This window comes from Lethenteron reissneri, chromosome 36, assembly GCF_015708825.2.
Source record: "Lethenteron reissneri isolate LAM-NWPU_2019-01 chromosome 36, ASM1570882v1, whole genome shotgun sequence".
NCBI lineage: Eukaryota > Metazoa > Chordata > Hyperoartia > Petromyzontiformes > Petromyzontidae > Lethenteron > Lethenteron reissneri.
This window is the reverse complement of record NC_083814.1, coordinates 6,132,212-6,154,024: the sequence shown is the minus strand read 5'-3', so window position 1 is coordinate 6,154,024 and position 21,813 is coordinate 6,132,212. Positions and strand designations below refer to the sequence as shown.

Here is a 21,813-nt window from a genome sequence, read left to right as displayed (position 1 = left end):
CACAGATAACACACAAACACGGGTGATTCATTCTACTTAATTTAATAAAGCTATGGGACACAGAGTGTGCATTAGGTACGGACATTTCCTCAAACAATACATTCCAAAGAGGTCTATACCTCGGTGACTAAAACAAATCACCATGCAAGACTAACAATTGTAACTCGTATCCAACCCTACGATGAACAACAACAACAACCATAACATGTTAAGTTTAAAAACAGTAAATACTTGCAAAGCACGGAGTGGGCTTTTGCAATTGAATACCACTTAGAAAGATGTCTACATATTTTATAATTGTTAAAACGTAACGCACCTTAGCCTCTGTACTAAAGCAATGTATTCAGGCGAAGAAAGCAGCTGAGCAGAGGTATGATTGCAGGTGACACGTGTATTACTGACACCATACCGAACGATTTTCGCATTCACCCCCAACACAGCGTCACTTGTATGAACACGCCACATCGCGGAAGGGATCAACATCGAGTTGAAAAAAAATGTACGCGGAAAAGAAAAATATACAAGAATAACTTCTCTCTCAGGAATTATAACTCCCGAGTGTCGAAAATGTCCGCTTTAACACCTTCTGCTTTAAAATATAGTCTTTTTAAAAAACACAATTGTTTATATTGTCATACATTTTTGCATTTATATCGGGTTAAGTTAGACGAACAAAGACAGTTATGTTGTTGATACCGTAATGAGCGGCACTGTCACCAATGTGTGGGACTGTTGCTAATGTATGTTGTTCGTACGTTGAATTTCTTTTGCACCGTACGTAGCCACCCGTGCTAATCAGAGGTGCCAAGTAGAGTAGGGAGGACTGATAAGTGGGACTTGTTTCACACGTGAACCACGTACGTACTCATGCAGTTGAATGCTTTCGTGAGCATACACATTTGAGTGTGTGCGTGTGTGCCATTTATGCTCGTGTGCCTGCATTTAGGTGTCCACTTTATTATCGTGAGTACCTGGCAAAAAATAAACATCACTGGGGAGACAAAGGTGGCCCGGCTGTGGTTACTGGCCACATCACCCTCTTAATTACGTGCTCACCAACAGCAAGTGCTCACCAACAGCCAATGTAAGTTAGAAAGAGGCAGTTTTTGTCTTCGTAGCTCGTCTGGTGATACGTCGGCATTCAGGAGTGTACTTGGTATGTGATTGCTAAGTCAGCACCGTGTTTAATGTCACCCTGATGGAAATGTTTACTTGACGTTGAGTTCGATAAGCTGGCTGAACCTATGCAACACTCACCGCCGTCTTCGATAACTTGTTAGCTAGCAATCTGTAGGACATGATTAAAGCATTGGCATTCTCCTAAGAAGTGGTCTCAAAAAGTAGTATTTTTAAAGTAGACATTTATGTGCCTGTATGAAGGCCTAAATCATCTCTTCTTGCTAGAGTCACATAGGTATCGAAAGCAAAAATGATAATGTTTGCTCATGGTCTCTCTGGGTGTCTTGATTGTTTTACATATATAATTGGTGTTTGAATCGAACACACCGTGAGGTGCTCATTCTATTCTCAGAATTTCAATGTAAGTTTCGATTTAAAGCTTTCGTGACTGCAGGGATTCATCTTCTTGGTTCTTTCGGTAAAGTCACGTAGAATGGAAATAACAAAATAATAAAAATAAAACATAATTAAATAATTCTCACGACGTTTCGGCCACAACGCAAGCAGCCGTCCTCAGGTTGAGAACAGGTCTGTCGAGAAGACTGCTGCTTGCGTTGTGGCGGAAACGTCGTGAGAATTATTTAATTATGTTTTATTTTTATTATTTTATTATTTCCATTCTACGTGACTTTACCGAAAGAACCAAGAATTTCAATGTAAGTGTTAGTGAATTACGTAACTTCATGGGCTTAAATGAATGCTTGCGGTTCCCTTGAGAAATAATCAACGTGTGTGTTCAGCCGTAATTAATCAGGCGAGGCCTTCCCTCTAAAAATAACACCATGGCGATAGGAGGCAGCGTTTTTTAGTCTTACAATGTTTTTTTTAATTGAACAAAAATATATTTTCACGTCCCTTTCTTCTGTTAAAATTACATAAAGTCAGAAAGATAAAATAGAAGTTATAAGAATAGTAAATAAGTTTGCTTTCAGTGCATTAAATGCCGATGCCATGGCCGTTTGAATTTAGCTCGTTACGGCTATATATTACTTTGGAAGTGTTTCTGCTAATTGCTGTGTTTTTTCAGTTTACAAACATACTTTTGGCTGTTAAAGCATATATCAATGTAAATTATAAAAGAAACATTTTACAAATAAATTGCTTTAACGAACAGTCATATACTTTGTTCCAGACATTCATTATCTGTCAAATTGGGCTTCTGGATTTTCGTTAAAGATACAAAGTACAACTCCTTTAATAAAATAAATTTTTTTCAGCCATCTCTCATGTACACACCTGTGGCTTTAATCATATTATTTCGAAGTAAAATTCCTAGTTTATAGAAACAAGTCATGTAGTCATGCATATAGATGTATACTTTCCATTGCAGAACCTTATTTATGACATCATGGCCTCTACAATATGTTACCGTTGAAAATATACACTTACAATGTATAGACGTAAAATCCAAAGTCTCCTTTGCATCCACTTTTTTCTTTATTAATTACAGCGAAAGGGAGGTTGGTAAAAGTACCGTATTATATTTTGAAAGAAGTTGAGCAAATATTTCAATTTAAAACGAAAGAGATAAAAACAAATATTGGATACAAAATATTAAGACAGGAAATATGGACTTATTTTTTAATCCTTTATATTAAGTTCGCGTGCTTGCTTGCGTGCTTGCTTGCTTACGACCGTGCAAATCTTTTAGTCGTTTTTTAACCCACTTCCTGTGATCCAATCGAGCTGACATTTCCACACAGACTCGTTGTGTGTGACAATTAATGTTCGTGAAAATTTTTTTCCAAAATTTTACACTGTTTAGGGAAAACAAATTAAATATTTAATTACCAATTGCTTAATACTGGCAGACAATCATCTGACCCATAGATTGCAGCCATCTCAAGCCAGAGGACGAGAGGACTCTAGCCGCCACGCATATAAAGGATTTAGAGTGAAAAACTTAGTTTTTACGGGTTTACTTGTTAAAGGGTTTGTTTTAGGATGAGAAACATTTCCACAAAACCCCCACATAATAGTCAAGTGTGGTCTCATTTTTAGGTCTGCTTTATAATTCATAAACATCTGTACAATTAGATTCATAATTGATTATTTTTTGGGTCAGATTGCATGAGTTAAATGTGTGTTGTAAACCACCTCCATCCAAACCAAACAATTCAACCTTTCCCGTTCTGACGATGTACGTTTGCATAATAATTTTCTCTTCCGATTCCGTTCCAATGACGTACATGTGTACATCATCAAAACGAAACCGGAAGAAAAACTAAACAACTGTATTGGTACCGAGGCTCCCGTGAGGGTGTGTGGCACAGTTTGGCGCCAGCTATCGCAGAGTGCCGGCGTGTCTCTGCGGTTCTCTGCGGCGAATTCAGCGTCTTTAACAACAACGGCGCTACGCCTCTCGAAATAAAATCAACGCTGAGCCGCTTGCTGGCTCCGAGATTCAGAGGGGAATGGGCCAAACGTCCTGCAACTTGCAGACGTCTCGGAACGGAAAAGGGTAAACTAAAGTTGGCACGTGAACAAATGTGCCGATGTATTACTGCTTCAGCGGCACCAGTCATGCTGTCGGGTGGAGGAGGGTGTACGACACACATTGTACTCGCGCGGTGTTCTGACCCGAAACACAAATCTATTACGGACCCAAAAGCCTCCGTGTCGTTATTCGTTTTTGTTATTTTTTGCTGTTGAATATATATTTGCCATGTGCTTGAAGTAAAAGCAAGGTCAACATTAGTTATATATATAAATATTCCCTCGAAAATAATATTTAATTAATCCATTACATAAATCTGAAAAAAAGTGACACTATTAACTGCCAAAACCTGGAATTAACAGTATGAAAGGGATGCTTATTTATTCTTTTCCATTTGCTTCCATCCAAATATAATGATTACAACTCCCACATTGGCGTCATCATTATCATCACCAGACAAAGACACTTCCTTCTGGACTTCGTTTGCTCAAGAGAGCGTCACATTGTTCAGGGAACGGGCCCCCAGAAGTTGCCCTCGCAGAACTACTACTTCTGCAGCCACCTCGACAGGCCTCTCTCATCACACCGCCTGGCGCTGCTCCACGCCCTGTGAACATTGTTTCATATTTGACACTCAAACTAAGAAAGACATTACTCTGCGAGAGATATCATTTGTTAATTAAGTAAAACAAAAAACGAACTTTGAACAATTGCGTGTTTTTGTTTGTTTGCTTTAACAGTCCATTGCTTATTGGCTCGTTGCATATATGAATTTCATTTAATCACAGGCGGGTGGCCGGATTCAAACCCAGGTACTTAGCAGCGCTGGCTCTGTGTCTCCTAAACGGGCATTACGCACTCCGCCCCCTCCACCCTACACCCATCCCAGCCACTCGGCCTCATCATTTTGACAATATCCCTCTTTTTTTCAACAAGGCAATTGCTTCAACATCCGCAACTTCTCCGGCAGAGCAACCGGCGACATTGGGCAACATCTATTCATTTACTAACTTACAGGCGAATAAGGGGGGCGGGGACGACAATTCCTTGCCATCTCACAGACAGACAAACGAGAAAACGACAAAACGCGTCGCGGGCCCGCGGATCTCTCCGCCACGGCATCGCCCTCCGGCCTGCGCCCGCCCTCAGTAGAGGTTGAAGACTGCGCCCCCCACGGGGTGCAGCTCCGAGACGCCCCACGCCACCACGTTGCCCTGCGCCCGGCAGCCACCCCGACCTCCGGCGAGCTTGGCGATCTCCTCCGACGGGAGCACGTGGTCCCACACGTTGAAGCCGGCGAGGGCGCCGGCGAACGCCAGCTCGGGGTCGAAGCCGCCGCCCGCGCAGCAGCCGTTCTTCTCCTGGCCCAGCTGCAGGACGCCGCCCGGCGGCACGACGAAGCCCCGCGCGACGGGCGAGCCGTTGTGCGCCGTCAGCTGCCCGTTCACCCACAGCGTGAGGTCGCCCGACTCGGACTCCCAGGCGCCGCAGTAGTGCGCCCACGCGTCGCGGTTGACCGCGCCGGCCGCCTCGGCGCGGCCGCCCCCCTCCGCCGCGTCGTCGCCCGCCACGGAGAAGACGGCGCGGTCGCCGCTCAGGTAGAGCTGCAGGAGGCGCGGGGAGCTCTTGTCGCCGTAGCTCGCCAGCACCGTCTTGGAGAGGGGCTCCGAGGGGCGCGCCCACAGGCAGAGGGTGACGGCACGCAGCTCCGCGCGCACCCCGGGGTCCACGCCCACGGCGATGGTGCGCGAGCGCATGGGGAAGTGCAGCGTCATGAAGCAGCCTGCTCGCGCACGCACAACGTCGCGACGGGCGGTGGGGAGAAGCACCTCGCCGTTAGGGTGGCGCCGTCCGCGCGACGGAGCTGTGCGGCGGGGGGAAAGGTTCGTTGATTTCGTGTGACGGAGACGTGGGCGTCTACGGATACGAAGGGACGTGGCGATCAAATCGGTTCGAACCCAGCTTCGCGGCAGTGACACAGCCTCGCAGAGAGGTGCCACTGCGGCTATCGAACCGACAAACAATACACAATGCCCGCCGCGGTCCTGCCCGCTGGCCACTCTCGACAGAAGACCAACGCGGCTTTGGCAGATTTCCTCGCCTGGTCGCGAGCAAGACGGAGGCACCTGTCGCACGGATCACGGGAAGTGGGTTTGGGGCGGGCGCGCTCACCTGGAGGAGGAAAGAGCGCCAGGCTCCACATCACCCGCTCTTCGGACAGCGCGAGGTTGTTGACGCCGAGCGTCTGGGCGATGTGGCTGGGCGGAGGGATGCGCGGCGGGTCGTGGGCGGCGGGGCTCTCGGTGGAAGACTCCTGCGTGATGCGCAGCAGCTCCAGGGAGATTGCCTGCACGTCGGTCACCAGCTTGCCCAGCAGGCGCTCGATCTTGTCAAACTTGCCGTTCGTCTCGCTCTGTCCAGTTGGAGACAAACGTTAGGCCCCGGGGTGGTGGGGGAGGGGGGGGGCACGTCGGAACCATTCACGTCCACACCACCCCCACCCGTTCCTGGTGATCGTGTGCGGGCGTTACGTTTCGGTTTGCGGTTTCAACTCGGGAATAATTGACGTGGGATTTTGTGCGGTTGGCGCCGCGCGGCTCTCCGATGCGGCGCTCTCGGGTTGCACTGCGTGCTGTCGTTCGGGGGCGGCGGAGTCCGACGTTTTGCTCCCACACGCTGGGGAGCTTCGTCAGGAACGGAATGGGGCGGCTCACTCTTTCCCTCGATTACGTGACGTTTGTGGCTGCTCCACACCAACTAAACTCATTTCTTTAAAACTGCTTTTAGTGTTTAGTTTGTTGTCCTTCTCCCGCACCTCTGATTAGCACGATCGGCTGCGTACGGTGCGAAAGAAGTTCAACATGCATACAACAGCGGCTGCCAATGCAGGAGGCTGTCGTTGTAAGATGCAAGCAGGGCCCGGGGCATTGGATCATGGACCTGGCTGTCGTGGGCTCTCCCCACCGTGGAAAGACCTCTGGCTTCTCTTATGCTTAACGTGATTGAGAACAGAGCCCAGATCATTGCAGGTTCCAGCCACCAGAGGCTGATTAACGAAAGGCAACATATTTAGTTATCTGATGCTGTGGCAGAAATTCTATGGGTTCAAATTTTTTCCCCGAGGTTGAATCAGCCCATTGTCTCTCCAAAGTTGATAAAGTATGAGGCCTCGTTAGGCTGGTGCGTCTGTTGCATCTCACTAATTGGTTCTTATTTGAACAAGTCCTGAGCCAGTAGGAGTAGGAATTTAACATTTCCACGACTGGGTTCAATCCCTCTCTCAGAAGGAGATGCGTACCACCCCCGCTGCTCGGTTGTAAGGTGACACACATCGGCTTTGTTGACTTGAGTATTTTATAAAGTAAATTAATGAGTCAATGATCTGAGAGTGGAAAACCCAACGCACACGGCAAGCCTTTTTAAAATTCCTGTGGCCGACACGGTTACTCGAATGCAGGAGCTGGCTCAGAATTCCGTGGTGGAAATTACCCACCGCTTAACCACATAAGTACGCCTTGTGTTTAACTAACATTGACTGGAAATGCAATACACGCGGGGTAGCTGTGATGCTGTGGTTTCCTAGTGCCCGGGTCGTATTACAAAGCAAACCGGCACCAAATACCGAGGTCCAAGTCCCACGTAGCCGCCTGAGATTAGGTTCTTGTCGAGTCTCAGCCTGGTCACCGATTTAAATAATAACTATAATAGCATTCTATATTTACCTCGGAAAGCCTCATCGGAACTCTAAGACTTTTTCGGGAGGGTCCAGTTTTGTCATTTCCCGTCGGAGTATTTTTTTTTACAACAGGGAGGTAGACCCAGAGTAGCCAGGCTCACAACCTACTTGCTGTACTGCATTACAGGCAATCCTCTTTGGCCTGCAGGTGGCTGTCACGTGAACGTGATGTTTACTTTACGTGATGCCTAGGATGTGCTTGATTACAAAAACTATGGTCGAAGTATAGCCGAGCACGGAATGTTACCGTTATCACTGAACGGGGGCAGCCGGGTTTGTAGCGCGAGCGCGCTAACTGCTGCGCCACTGCTCCCCACGACAGCCCCCCCCCCCCCACACGCACATTGCAATACCTGCAACTTGATGTCGATGTGGCTCAGGAACTCGCGCGAGGCGTCTCTCAGGGTCCTGTCGAGACGCTGCGCCGTTTCGTGCTTGGACTCCTCCATCACCGCTTGCACGTTCTGCATCTCGCTGCGGATCATGTTCTCCATAGCCTCAAGCATCATGGCCTCCCTCTTCTGAGACTTCTCGAGCATGATGAAGAGCTTGTCCCAGCGCACGAGCGAGGGGGACGGCTTGGCGGCGCACTCGCAGCCTGAAGTTCGCACGCGAAGACAAAGGTTCCCCGTGTATTTATTCTAGATTTGAAGCTTTCGTGACTGCAAGGATCCATACTCTCAGTTCTTTTGGTAAAGTCACGTAGGTAAAAAATGAAATAAAAATTAATAAAAATAAAACAATAAAAATCACGACGTTTCGGAGGCAACACAAGTCTCCGTCATCAGCTGTGACGGTCCCACCTGATGACGGAGACTTGTGTTGCCTCCGAAACATCGTGATTTTTATTGTTTTATTTTTTATTAATTTTAATTTCATTTTTTACCTACGTGACGTTACCGAAAGAACTGAGAGTATGTTCCCCGTGTAGCCTCACTCGGACTGCCGGCAACGCAAGGGTTGTTACAGCAGCGCGCAGCGTCAAGGGGGGCGGTGCGGATGGTTCAGATGTTGGCCCTGAGTGGGAATCGAACTCAGGCGAGCGGGTTCGTAGTGCTAGATTATAAACACTACATTCCTGCTCCCCACACCGTCTTATCTTGTTTTATATTTATCCAGCGCCATTCACTCACGGCGCCTGACCTGATTAAAGTGAAACGTTGACAAAAGAGCGATTGCGATGACAGGAGCGTGCAAGGATTTAGCAATGAGTGACAGCATCGCGGGTACTCAGGGATCACGGAAGGGTCGGGGAGGGACAGGAAGTCGTGGAGGGACGAGGGGAGGGAAGAGGAAGAGAATGGGCGATAGAGAAGAGGTGAGTTTTAAGAGAGGAATGGAATGAGGTCAAGGACACAGACTGAAGTTCATAAACACATTTTGCCTGGACATGATGCACTTGCAACCCGGCCTGTACTGCTCTAAACAGTAGTGAAGTTATCATCGGGCAGCTCATTAACAAAAAATAAGGGAGACTTTTAAGGCTCGAGTTTAATCATTAGAAGAACGAGAGTGTATGTATGTATGTGCCAACGATAAGTGTATGTCAAGGTGGTCTCCTTTTTAAAAATGACTTTTGGGCGATACTCATCTTTGTTGATGGTCCTGAACCAGTGGTGGAATTCCACATTCCTATGGTGGGGAACAGTCTACTATTCATAGCACAACTGCCAGTGGCTTCGCCCAAAGTATTAAAAGGTACTCATCACAAAAGGGTTTTGAGCGGTGCCCATGTGCATTGATGGCATGGATCATTCTCAATAAAAAAACCAAACCGCTTTTGAAGTGTCAAAATGTGGTAACTTATTGAAGCAACTCTAATGCGACCACAATAATAATTGTAATCTACATTCTGCAGAGCCAAACGCGCCATGTCTGGAAAGCGGGAAATCAACAGAATCAGGGTAAACGGCTCGAACTAGATGGGAGTAAAGGCCAATTTAAAGAGGTGAGTTTTTTTCAAAGACAGACTTAAATATATCGAACAACTCTGTCTCATTAGCAAAGCCAGACTCGACCCCGAACGAGGATTTAAGATAACGCCATGATCCAATGATAGGCTCTTTGCCCACTGTACTACCCGCCTAGCTAACTCTAATAGGAGTATGTATGTAGAACTTCTTTCGCACCTTACGGAGCCAACCGTGCTAAGCAGAGCTGCGGAATAATACATATTGTAATTCAAGTATAAGTATGCATGCACTGTGTTTTTTTTTTATAACAGGTGTGTGTGCATGGCTTGCTTCACCTTGTGTGAACTCACCGTTGCTATTAAAGTCACCATACTCTTTGGTTCTTTCGGTAAAGTCACGTGGGTAGAAAAAGAAAACTAAATAAAAAATAATACATTACCACGTTTCGATCGCAACATAAGCGGTCGTCCTCGGGTGGAAAAAATAATCCAGAAGTGGACATGCTGAACCAGCTCTCTCTCGCGGGTTCAGCAGTTTCACTGCTGGATTATTTGGGGCGACAGTGCCGTCGAAATGTCGTGATATATTATTTTTATTTAGTTTTATTTTTCTACCTACGTGATTTTACCGAAAGAACCAAAGAGTATGGGGATTCCTGCAGTCACGAAAGCTTCAAATCAAGATTCAAGTCACCTTGCTATACTCGTATAAAACAGAGTTAAAGGCGCAGCCCTGTAATTCCCTGCTCTGCTATCATATGATAACGCAGATAAATACACTGAAACCACGCTACAGCACTCGCGATAACGTAGTGTGCAAAATGCACATTATAAAAATGACACTAACAGCACCAAGCACTGAGAACACGTCAGATCTGTTCACGAAGCACGTGATTACTTGTTCAGCATGGTGGTGGTGATGATGGTGATGATGATGAGGCTCTTTGGACAACCACCACTTTTCCATCCAATATTCAGCAACCCCAAACGATTAGACATTTCTTTTGTTTTTATTAAATTCAGCGAACAGCAATGTCGCCCCAAGTGGGGGTGGGGGGCTCACAAATAGCCCTTGTGGTTCATGTCTGGCACTCTGCGTGCTCTGGGAGTGGGGAGGGATAGTCCATCTATGAAGAACAAGGCACGGGATTGACTCTGTGTGGGGCCCTCCCAGTGAACTGAAGTGCATCGCGAATCATTCCCTCTGAGCCAAAAATGCAGCCACAAGGAACATTTAGATCTTTCCCAAACATTTGGCCTGCATGTGTTCGCGCGCAATAATTCGTGGTCGGAGCATTTTGGTTTCTGCTGACACCTCGGTAACACTGCCGTACCTCGACTTGGGGAAGTGTTGGGAGGGGGGTATATATGGTGAATGTGAAATGTATCTACATCATGGGACCTCCTTTGCCAGTACCAAAATATGAGAATAAGTTTTTTCCCTTTTATCCGGCAAGAAAACAGGTGTTAAGTTGTTAAAACACCAAACTGAAACCTTTTACAAGGAATCATTTCTGTCTTCTTGGTTCTTTCGGTAAAGTCACGTAGAATGGAAATAATAAAAGACTCTGTCTTGTCGACAGACCTGCTCTCCACCTGAGGACGGCTGCTTGTGTTGTGGCCGAAACGTCGTGAGAATTATTTTATTATGTTTATTTTATTTTATTATTTCCATTTTACGTGACTTTACGAAAAGAACCAAGAAGATGAATCCCTGCAGTAACGAAAGCTTTAAATCGAAATTGAATCATTTCTGCATTAACCACAATACTTGTGGCCAAAATTCAATCAGTTTCAAAGACAATGTATATATTATCAGAGTGTGTTTTTGTTTGCATTCTGACCACAAGTATTGTGGTTAATGCAGACATGATTCCTTGTAAAAGGTTTCAGGTTGGTGTTTTAACATCTTAACACACCTGTTTTGTTGCCAGGAACCAGAGAGAGAGAATTTGAAGGCTGGAAAACGGATGGCTTGCGGCTAGAGTCTATCAAATGGTTGCTGCGGTTTGAGATAATATAATAGGTACTCAATAGGTATTTTATTTAGTGACATCACTTACTTTGTGACAAGATTACACAGTATATTTCATAAAGGGTATGCATTTTGATACGTTTTACCGAATTAACATTTACATTTTCATTTAACCATTACTATTTTTTTGGGGTTATTTAAACGTATTCCAACGCGAGAGGAGCGGTGGTCACAGCGCTTAGCGCGTTGCATTACGAACCCGGCAGCCTGATGTTAACTTACCCCGTCATAGCAAACATTGGCCTCGAGTGATGTCAGTGCCAGTTTTGACTCCCCCCCGCCCCCCACATTGTCCGGCAAGGTGAAGCATGGTCAAACCACGACGCACGACCAACACAGCAGGACGAAGCCTTCTTCATTCAGCAGTAGATCGTCAAAGGGGACTTGTAAATCAATGGGTATTCATTTCAATGTGCTTGGTGGATATATAAATTCAGCAGCCTACCCCTTGCGATAAGGGCAGTGTTGGCTTAGAAGGAGAAAGCATTTCAATGTAAGCAGATGGTATTTGACATAGTAATGCTTGATAATTGGTTTTTTACCCTTCTATCTGGCAACAAAACTGACACCTTTTTTACAAGGAGTCATGTTTGCATAGACCACAATACCTGCAGTCATAATGCAAACAAAAAACATAACTCTGATAATGTATGCATTATGCATTATCAGAGTTACGTATGTACTGTCAAGGACAGTGCATAAATGATCAGAGTTATGTTTTTTGTTTGCATTATGACTGCGGGTATTGTGGTCTATGCAAAAATGACTCCTTGTAAAAAAGGTGTCAGTTTTGTTGCCAGATAGAAGGGTAAAAAACCAATTATCATATTTTTTACTGGCAAATGAGGTTCCAATAGTAATGCTTTTTTATATAATCGCACAAGTTACTGAAGTGGCTTCTGCACGGGATTACACTGGGAAAACAGGGTCCAGCGAACGGATGGTGTGAGCGAGTTGTATGCCGTGCTGCGGTGTGAGTGTTAGTGGGGAGCGGTAGCGTAGCGGACCCGGCGACCTGAGTTCGGTTCCCGCTCACGGCCAACACCGACGATAATCAGAACCGGTCATGGGCCTCCGCCAGGTCGACTCAGCCTCAATTGAGGACCCAGTGTGAAGTGTAGAAACATTGTCACGAGGGAGACAAAGGCGGCCGGGCGTGGTGCTGGCCACCCATCCCCTCGTGTGCTGTTCCGGCCTTCATAGGTGCTCACTGACGGCACTTGCTCCAACAGTCTGTTCAGGCTATACTGGGGGGAACTTTGTCTTATTTTTTTTGGTGTGTAAAGGTGCACTCATGCACTGGGGTTTCTGCACACAAGAAGCACTTTGCGTGTAACTCAGAGGGGATACATCATGGCTGTCAAAAGGTGCTGCCCCCCCCCCCCCCAAAACAAAAGAGAAAATATACATTTTTAGTTTTCACATGGAAGTGAGACTAAGACTGTGTGACTGCACAACTATGTGGGATGAATGATTGCTTGACAAAAGAAGGTCATTACAGGTGAGAAGAAAATTACGCATGAATGAATTATTAGCTACTTAATCAAAATTTGAACCTGATGGCTAGACCAGGGGTCCCATAAGCCCCCGGCTCTCGCACGAACTGCGTTGCGACGTCATTTTATGCCTGTTGAAGGCGAACGACACGGCATATTAATTCTTCTCGACGAGCTCTACACGATGTGCTCATCAAAGTTTCAAAGTTTTGTTTCTTCTGCGCATTCGTCCTCGCTGCTGCGCTTGGACACGACAACAGAACGATCCGCGTCACGTGGGTTGTGGCGTTTATGTGCGCGGTGGGACGGAGTCGCCAAAAATAAATAAACTCATTACGATTTTGGCTTCCGTTTATTCGGGACCCCGGGGTCCCGCCATAAGGTGCAAATATGGACCGGTAGCAATGTGGTTAGATCATGCGACCCACAGTCAAATGTTTAAAGTCCCAGCCCTGGAGGTCATGGAGGTTAACTCAGCCCATAATTATTCTGGGATTCGTGAAACGAGTACCACGTAAATGGAAAGGCAATAGCCGTTAGGTCGCCTGACGGCTATTGCCTTGCAGTGCAGCAGTGGATTCTTGTATCAATCTGTGCAGTTACACCATTGGAACCTCATTTGCCAGTAAAAAATTATGATAATTGTTTTTTTACCCTTCTATCTGGCAACAAAGCTGACGCCTTATTTTTTACAAGGAGTCATGTTTGCATAGACCACAATACCTGCAGTCATAATGCAAAAAAAAACATACCTGATAATGTATGCACTGTCCTTGAAGTTGATTGGTCCACACCCGAGACAGCTTTCCTTAGAGCCTAGTCTCACATGGTGTTGAACCAGATGACGCCAAAAGTTCCAACCCATGCGAGACTAGGCTCTAAGGAAAGCTGTCTTGGGTGTGGACCAATCAACTTCAAGAACAGCGCATACATTATCAGAGTTGTGTTTTTTGTTTGCATTATGACTGCATGTATTGTGGTCTATGCAAACATGACTCCTTGTAAAAAAAGGTGTCAGTTTTGTTGCCAGATAGAAGGGTAAAAAACCAATTATCAATCTGTGCAGTGTTTGGAGTGTTACTGGCTCGCATGTGCGGGGTTTTGCGGGCGACTCCAATTGTCGACCAAACATTAATGGATGTAATTACTCATGAAATGTTCTAGCGCAGGACTCTCCTCAAGAAGAAAAGTCTGGAGACTCAGTGAGACTTATAGTCTCTGACGTGCGTTATTCATAATAAGAGTTTTTTTTGGGGGTTAGATTGCGTAAACATATAAATGTGTCGTCAAACCCGCCACCACCCGACACAGCCAACTAGTAAGGTTTGTCACGTAAACAGAACACGCCAATTCGTCACTAGTACAGCACTAACCGGTGTGTTGGAGAGCCAAGCCACAACATTTACAATCTGAGTACGACGCTTCGCCAGTAATTACAACTAGCTTCATCAGGCGACAGCCATAATTGGCACGTTTTGCATCACGTGACAAACTTTACTAATTGGCTGTGTCGGGTGGTGGTGGGGTTAACGACACATTTATATATTTACGCGATCTAACCCATAAAAAAATCGACTTCTTATTAATAACATTGGTCCCGATGGCCTACGTGTTAAACGGAAGTGCGCTATCTAGCGGGATGGAGTGTCCCCCACGGGAGTGTTCCGTGGAGCAATGTGCGAGGAGGCAACAGTCTTGCTTCAGCGGCTGCCTGCGAGTATCTGGAGGGAATGACCAAAGCTTGCTCAAGAGCGTCTTGAGATGCCAACTGCATTTTGTACAACTCATATCCCATGCACCCAAGCTGCAAAATGTGGTGCGCAAGTGGATTTTAGAGACCACGTGATAATAGCGAACAAGAGCGAGTGCAGATACAGCTTTTGGCCAAAATTCCTGAATTAGAAAATTACTTTCAGACAAATTCTAAATTTAAAAACGTGAATAATAACCGTTCCAATGCATGACTGCACGTGCTATGATGCGTTTCTGTCTTCTAAATAGGATACATACAAATATATATAAATCCTCACTTGACTCTTACGTTGGTTAAGTAAAGGACATTTGCTTCAGCCGCACCGAACCTCACAAAAATAATATTCAGGGCGAGATTTGAAGCTTTCGTGACTGCAAGGATTCATATTCTTAGGTTTTTTCGGTAAAGTCACGTAGGTAAAAAAGTATCACTTGATACAGCTATCGTGCTGTGACAGTTACACCTGAAGACGGATGCTTGTGTTGCCTCCGAAACGTCGTGATTTTTATTTTTATTTTACTTTTATTATTAATTTGAATTTTTTACCTACGTGACTCTACCGAAAAAAACCTAAGAATATAAAGGACATTTATTTAAAAAGAGTGCTGACTAAATCGGTTACGTAAAAACCCCAGTATGAAATAAGAATGAGTATTAAGCAAGATAAATCTGTCAGTCCCCTGCAAGTTTGACTGCACCGGTAATGACGCTTCAGTGTGGAAAATGTACGCTGTTCGTTTTATGGCCTTAATTTCTACACGTCATGCATGTATCCGGTGAAAGCATGTAACACATGTGCAGCGTCGAGGAATAATCTTCTACAGGGCGAGCACTTGTCAGCAAGCGCTACCCTTGTGCATTTTTAAATGCGTCAGTTCATGCACAGCGCTGGCATTAACACGCCGATGTAAGCTCCCAGTGTAAACGGTCGTAGTTGTTAATCTTGCACTAACAAGCATCAAACATGCTATACAATTAAGGCGCATGTGGCCAGGCTGTAAATTACTACGCGGGCAAATTCATCTGAGGAAATGTTGTTCATTTATAATTCTCACTGGGTTGTTTTTGGGTGAATTCATATTTTGCGAATTTATTTTTACATACAATAATTTAAAAGCTGTTAAATTCAAGTAAGGCTTCTGAAAATGTCTGCTTCCCCCCCCGCCCCCCCCCCCAGGGCTTAGCAGGATGAATGAGTGCAGTCCGTGTTGGGGTGTTTTATGTAACTTGGCGTTGAGCCAACGTAAGAATATCCAGCATATGGGCATGAATGAAAACTAGATACACCCGTATTGTACGCAAGCAGCATGTTCCGGACAAATGTTGGTTCTAGTGCGTAGGTCCAGTAACAGGCGATGGGAGAAACAAAGCCCTCTTAGTGGTCGCATGCATGTAAATAATTTTTTTCTGGGCCGTTAATGTGCCATGATGGCTTGTTTCTAACATTCAATTTAGATCCAGCTCTGCTTTCTTAAGTGATTCGGTACAAAATTGGCAAAATGCGTCAAAGTTGATGTGACATGTCAAGATACACATTTGCGTCCGCTTATAAGCTCTGCTTAATTGATCACTGAAGAAGGAGAAATGATGGAGACGTTGTCCTCACCACTGAACGCTGCCCCATGAAGGGTTCCAACCACATGCCAACGTTGGCCCAAAGTTGCATGTTTACTGGGGTGATAACACACCTGTAGGCCACACGACTCTCCAGTCAATAGGCATGCAGATAATTTATGTTACACGCACAGCCCTTTGCTGATCCGTTGCTGGACAAGGACCTCCGCATGTTGCGTGGGCCAGTCGAGGTCAGTGTGAGTGAGAAAAGTCGGGGAGCATAGACACGGAAGCACAATACAGTACAACAATGGATTTTGCTGCCCTGCCATCTGCTGTACACCACGTAGCCTCGCAGCAGCCTACAACAAAAACAACAATAAGCTGTTGTGCCCAAAATGTTGTTGGTTAAGACCGAGTGCATTCCTCGTGATTTGATCCGAGGCGACAATTACTGGGGGACTGTTTCGTGGTTGATTGGCGTAAGCGTTGTATGGAACACTTTTAAAGTACAGAGGGCACCTGATTCAGTGGGAAATGGCCCAAGTTTGAAGTTGTATGGGGGCACCTGCCTGGGCTCAAGTATATGCTCTCCTGCCACAGTGGTGGATGACAACAATTATTAGACACAGACGATCTGTGTGAATGTGCTGGCACGGTTTACACAGACTATAAGCACTGAACCCTACAGAGACCTCTTTGTAGATGCACTGCTAAGTCATTGAGGGCTCCATTCCTTGACTGAGGCTAGACAACTTTAGTAACAAATGACTGGCTGGCTGACTGTATGAATACAAATAATTGTATGTGTATGCGTTTTTTTTTGGTCAGCCCCCCTATTGGATGAGTGCCTCCCCATACCACGTGCGTCATGGGGGTTAATTGACCATACTTCAACGCACTGGTCAGTGGGGTTTGGCGAAAGCGGCGAGTGGCGGCGTTCGAGTATAAGTTCAGCACAACGATGCAATGTTGCCGCACGAACTGCTGCAGACCATTACGTAACGTCGCTATGTGAACGCATGGCCAATTCTGGTCGGCAAATTTCCAGCACTTGCCAGGTTCAAGTCCGCTTAGCTTCCAATCTCTTGACGAGATCGGGTGCATTTTAGTCTTGCGTGTAACATAACTTTTGTTGTATAAATAATCGTAGGTATATCAGAGCGTGGAAGAAGCAGGCCCAGTAGCCTTCAGGAGGGGTCCATATTCTTTGGGTCTTTCGGTAAAGACTTTAACGTACAGACCCAAGAATATGAATTCCTGCAGTCACGAAAGCTTAAATTCACGATTCAAGAGGGGTTCTCTATAGCGCCCTCGAGTGGAGTGAACGTCCATCAGCAGCGGCACGAGCGAGAAATCGCAGGGTTACACCTCTACCACTTATATGGAAGACCTGTCATAAAGTCACATCCTTACACACACATTACAATATACACATATCTCACAACACAGGCCCTCTGTTCATACATGCTTCCGTGACACCGCGACACGCGTTTTTTGGACAAACTTCCAAAATCCGTTGGGGCTGTTCGTTGTTGACCCAATAGTAGGGGCGACCTCTCGCCCGATGTGCCTACGTGCATGCGCGCGCGCGTGCGTGTGGTGTGTGCGCGCGCGCGCGCGTGTGGTGTGTGCGCGCGCGCGCTCGCGCGCTCCCTGCTGTGTTTTCCTGGAATGCAAGAGCGCGGAGTGGCCACTCTTTCCAGGGCGTTGGGCCCTCTCTCTCCCCCCACCCCTCCTGGTTGCGTGGCTCGTCAAGCATGCCGAGAGGCTCACAACTCCCCTTGCACGCGGGCTTCGTGCGTGCACCACCGTCGCTGGCGGTCGCAAATTTGGGCACAAAGAGCTCTTGCGATTAAAGGGCGCGCTATTAGATTGTCAGTACGGTGATGTGTATCAACCGATGCAATCAAATCGAGCGGGGGATCGTTCGAAATTTAATAAAGTGTGCGTGAATAACCGGCCTGAGAAGAGGCTTTGAAAGTAGCTCGATCACTCCCAATTGTGCCACACTTTTGTTTGTAATTTTTCTTCAATAAAAAATATATAATTGACTCGTATATTTTCGCTGGAATACTCTGCGCCTGTTTGGTTTATGTAATTCAGTCAAGAAACAGCTGATGGATTGTAGGGAACTGAGAACAGCGGAGAATAATCAGCAGTGACACTTTTTGTTGAACTTCAGTAATTCGTGCTTTGTATTCAATAAAATAAACACGTGTCCAGCCAGTCAATCGCAGAGTGCAGGTTATGTTTTTATCTATTTCTTACGCTGTGTTTTTGGAATGTAGAATGTATTGTGCAAGTGCAGTCAGTAGGAACCTTCCAACATTCATTACGTGCCATTCACGACTAGACATTAACGTTTGTGTTGCTTTATGGGGAAAACTGACTTGTCTGCTATGGAGGGCATTCTTAATCCACTCCAATAATTGCTGCTTACCTATGTAACATTAAACCACAATGTCAAAGCTTCCCCTCTTCGCCTATACACAAAGTAGGAACATCTGGCTTGAAAAATAGATCAGCAAAAACCACTGGCTCCTTAACCCAACTTACGCAGCTCTGTTGATGCAAAAGTTAAGAACGCACTCGATGTGATACGTTGAAATACTAGATTTGAAGCTTTCGTGACTGCAATGATTCATATTCTTAGGTTTTTTTGGTAAAGTCACGTAGGTAAAGTCACGTACCTACGTGACTTTACCGAAAAAACCTAAGAATACGTTGAAATAGTTCATTGATTCACTTGAGAAATGTAATTGTCAGCTTTGTACCGAAAGTTAATATTTACCTACAGACTCAGATTTTAGCATAACGAATTTTACCAGTGTTCTCTAAGCTAAAACTGAATCAAATACTTCAATAAGTGTTATTGCCCAAAACAGTAGCTAATTTCACGCAAATTATAATCACCCTTTTCCGTTATAAATATTAATTACATTATTCATGATCACTGTGGTAGCTACAGAAGTTGAAGAGTTTAGCTCGTTTAAACAAATTCTTACTCGATAAACATCGGTCTGCAAAGCCAATTGGCCGAAGAACTAAACACATATTTGTTGATATGTGGAGATCTGCCGATATATGCCTCCCATTCAGTACAACAACAACAACCGGCGTTCACCACTGAGTGGCGGTGATGTCACCACGCGCTCGTGCCATGCTAGGTGCACTTTGAGGCCACGTGAAAGTGTCGAAGTCGGTCGGTCAAGGAACCCGACCCAGGCGCCACGGGTTGACCGACCCAGATTGACCACCATCAGTCTGCTTGCTCATGCGCCTTACTGAAACCGTTGCGTAACATTACACAGCAAACCCGGAGCGCCAGTCGTCGAACTAGCGTGGGGGGCGCCTTGCCCCCCCCCCTGTTGGCCAAAGCTACTAGTTGGGCCCCCCCCACCCCCCCCCTCTTGACGACCACCATGTTTTCAACAACAATGTCAGAGAACAAAAACGTATTTAAAAAAAGGCGGTTTGAATGAAACATTTTTTTTGAATGAAAATTGCTTTCATTTAGTAGTGGCTGAGTTTCGTGAAATACGGAGCGTCCCCCTAACAGCGTTAAATGTTCGAGACGGCGAGCGTAACGACGACGTGAATTTAGGCAAGAGGAGCCGCGGATATCGTAATGGTCTAGGTGCGAGCGTGCGAGACGAATCAAATATTAAAGGGGGGCTCCCCCACCCTCCCCACCCCCTGAGCCGACCGTGCTGTTACAACGCCGCTGACGGACACGCAGGAACGCACCTTCGTCGACGTAGTTGATGGCATTGCCCCAGACGGACGACAACAAGAGGCAGGCGCAGGTGAGCGCGGCGCCGAGTGCCGACGGTTTCATCCTGGCAACGAAGTGCGCACGTGTGCGTGCGTGAGACTCTGACCGAGACAGAGAGAGACAGAGAGTGAGAGAGAAGAGTGAGAGAGATAGTGAAGAGATAGATGAGTGAGAGAGACAGAGAGTGAGCGGGTCGCTTTGAACGCGACAGAAACACGAGTAGGAATGAGGAGGGACGAAGAGGAGGAGGAGGAAGCTTTGCTCAGCGTTTAGCCCCGATGCAGCCCGAGGTACCCCTTAAATAGAAACGAGACGGAAGCGCGGAGATTTTCAACCCCTGCGGACGAAGCGGGGTCGGCGGGAGGGAGGGAGAGAGAGAGAATACCACCGGGGAAGGGTGGATTGGGGGGGGGGCACGTGCCAGGAGCCTTTTAACAAAGGTGTCCTGGGAATTGCGTTACGGCTGATGCTCGTGTGTGGGTGGGGGAATGTGTTGGCTTGGAGCGGGGCGGGGAGCTGGTGAGTAAGAGGTGGGGTTTGGGTGGGGGGGGGCATGGGGAGCGGGGGTGTAGTGGTTAGCGCGCTGCACTATGAGCCAGGCCACCCCAGTTCGATTCCCGCTCACGGCCAACACCTAGTGACGATTGTCTGAACCGGTCCTGGGCCTGCTCCCCTAGATCGACTCAGCCTCAAATGAGTACCTGCTGCGGCGCGTATACATCACCACGAGGGAGACACAGGGCGGTCGGGCGTGGTGCTGGCCACCCACCTCCCTCGTGTGCCACAGTGCCGGTAGCCTTCATAGGTGCCACTCGCTAACAGCACTTGCCCCGACTAGTCCGGCACAGGCTACACGAAGGGGGGACCTCTGTCTTTGTGTGTTGGCTTGGAGAGGGGGCAGGTGAGTAAGAGGGGTGGGTGGAAGCAATGTCGTGGGGGGGGGGGGGTCGTAGGGCAGAACGTGTAGGGAATTGTGCCGTTGCATTGGTCGCTCCCCCCCCCCCTCCCGCTTTCTCTGCTCGTTCGTGTGGGACCACGGGGCCTTTCTGAGTTTCGCAGGAGATTTTGCGGGGGAGGGTTTAAAAGCAAAGTGGAAAGAGAGAGAGAAAAAAAAAACAATCTTGTGTAATCTACCTCCAGTTTCCTGAATATCTGCGCACCCGAGTGGCTAATTATGATGGCACAGCACGAGCAAGGAGCCTGGGGAATTCGGAGAGGGGTCATCAGGGGTTGCGCGAGTAATCAAGAACACACCGCCCCCTTAAACTTGACTCCCACATCGAGAACACCAAGTTAAGGGGATCCGTTCTGGATCCAATAAGAACGAAAAAAACACCCCTCCACCTTTTTGGTGCTGTTATTTTACCCGCGCGTGCCGCTTAATTTTTTTTTAGATATGAAACTAATCATTCAAATTCTATTGACGGCTACAGAACAATCAGTACACATCCTTCTGTATTGGACGTCGTAAAAAATTTAAGATGCCTCTGGAGGTTTGCCACGCGATTGTTTTGTCCTCAGAATATTGCTGAAATCTGGCTTCTGTTAGCTTCGTAGGAGCCACTGCTCCACATTCTGTAACTTCAATCTGGGTCCCTTGAGGTCACCCTTTGCAAAAGTGCACGTACGAACAACTTAAATTTTGTCCAGAAACAAGCCTCAGACAAACACAACATTTTACCATTTCGGACTGCAGATTGTCCCTTGGCTATGCCTGGGATGACATTCTGAATCAATTGGCGATCATCTTCTTCTTGGCATTTCCCCAAATCATGTGGGGCCTGCCTTCCTGCTCCTCTTTCTCTACTCATCACTTCTTTTTCTGTCGTATGGCTGATGTAAATGCAGAGGAGCAGCTACAATTTCACATTCAGGTGGTCAAGCCACAGCTAACTGCGTCAGGAGCAGCGGAGTGTATCGCTGTGATGATGTC

The 21,813-nt window shown here is 46.6% G+C and overlaps 2 protein-coding genes across 7 annotated transcripts in view; one reads left to right on the top strand and one right to left on the bottom strand.

Annotated features, from left to right (window-relative positions):
* Positions 1-21,813, top strand: part of VEPH1 (ventricular zone expressed PH domain containing 1) — a 202,212-nt gene that overhangs the window by 83,196 nt on the left and 97,203 nt on the right. The gene's annotated exons all lie outside the window — the stretch shown is intronic.
* On the bottom strand, positions 27-20,031 carry PTX3 (pentraxin 3). Its single transcript, XM_061565931.1, has 4 exons — positions 19,853-20,031; positions 7,706-7,950; positions 5,789-6,029; positions 27-5,399 (listed from the first exon to the last, which is right to left on the bottom strand). Exons 1-4 carry the CDS (start codon positions 19,941-19,943, stop codon positions 4,762-4,764), a joined length of 1,215 nt encoding a protein of 404 aa, XP_061421915.1. The 5' UTR covers positions 19,944-20,031; the 3' UTR covers positions 27-4,761.

Bases quoted from the DNA above. Each gene is read 5' to 3' on its own strand.
- PTX3 (XM_061565931.1), bottom strand. From the start codon at position 19,943: ATGAAACCGTCGGCACTCGGCGCCGCGCTCACCTGCGCCTGCCTCTTG. The intron at 7,951-19,852 runs GTGCGTTCCTGC...TGCGAACTTCAG, and splicing joins CATCAACTACGTCGACGAAG to GCTGCGAGTGCGCCGCCAAG. The intron at 6,030-7,705 runs GTATTGCAATGT...CCAACTGGACAG, and splicing joins ACATCGACATCAAGTTGCAG to AGCGAGACGAACGGCAAGTT.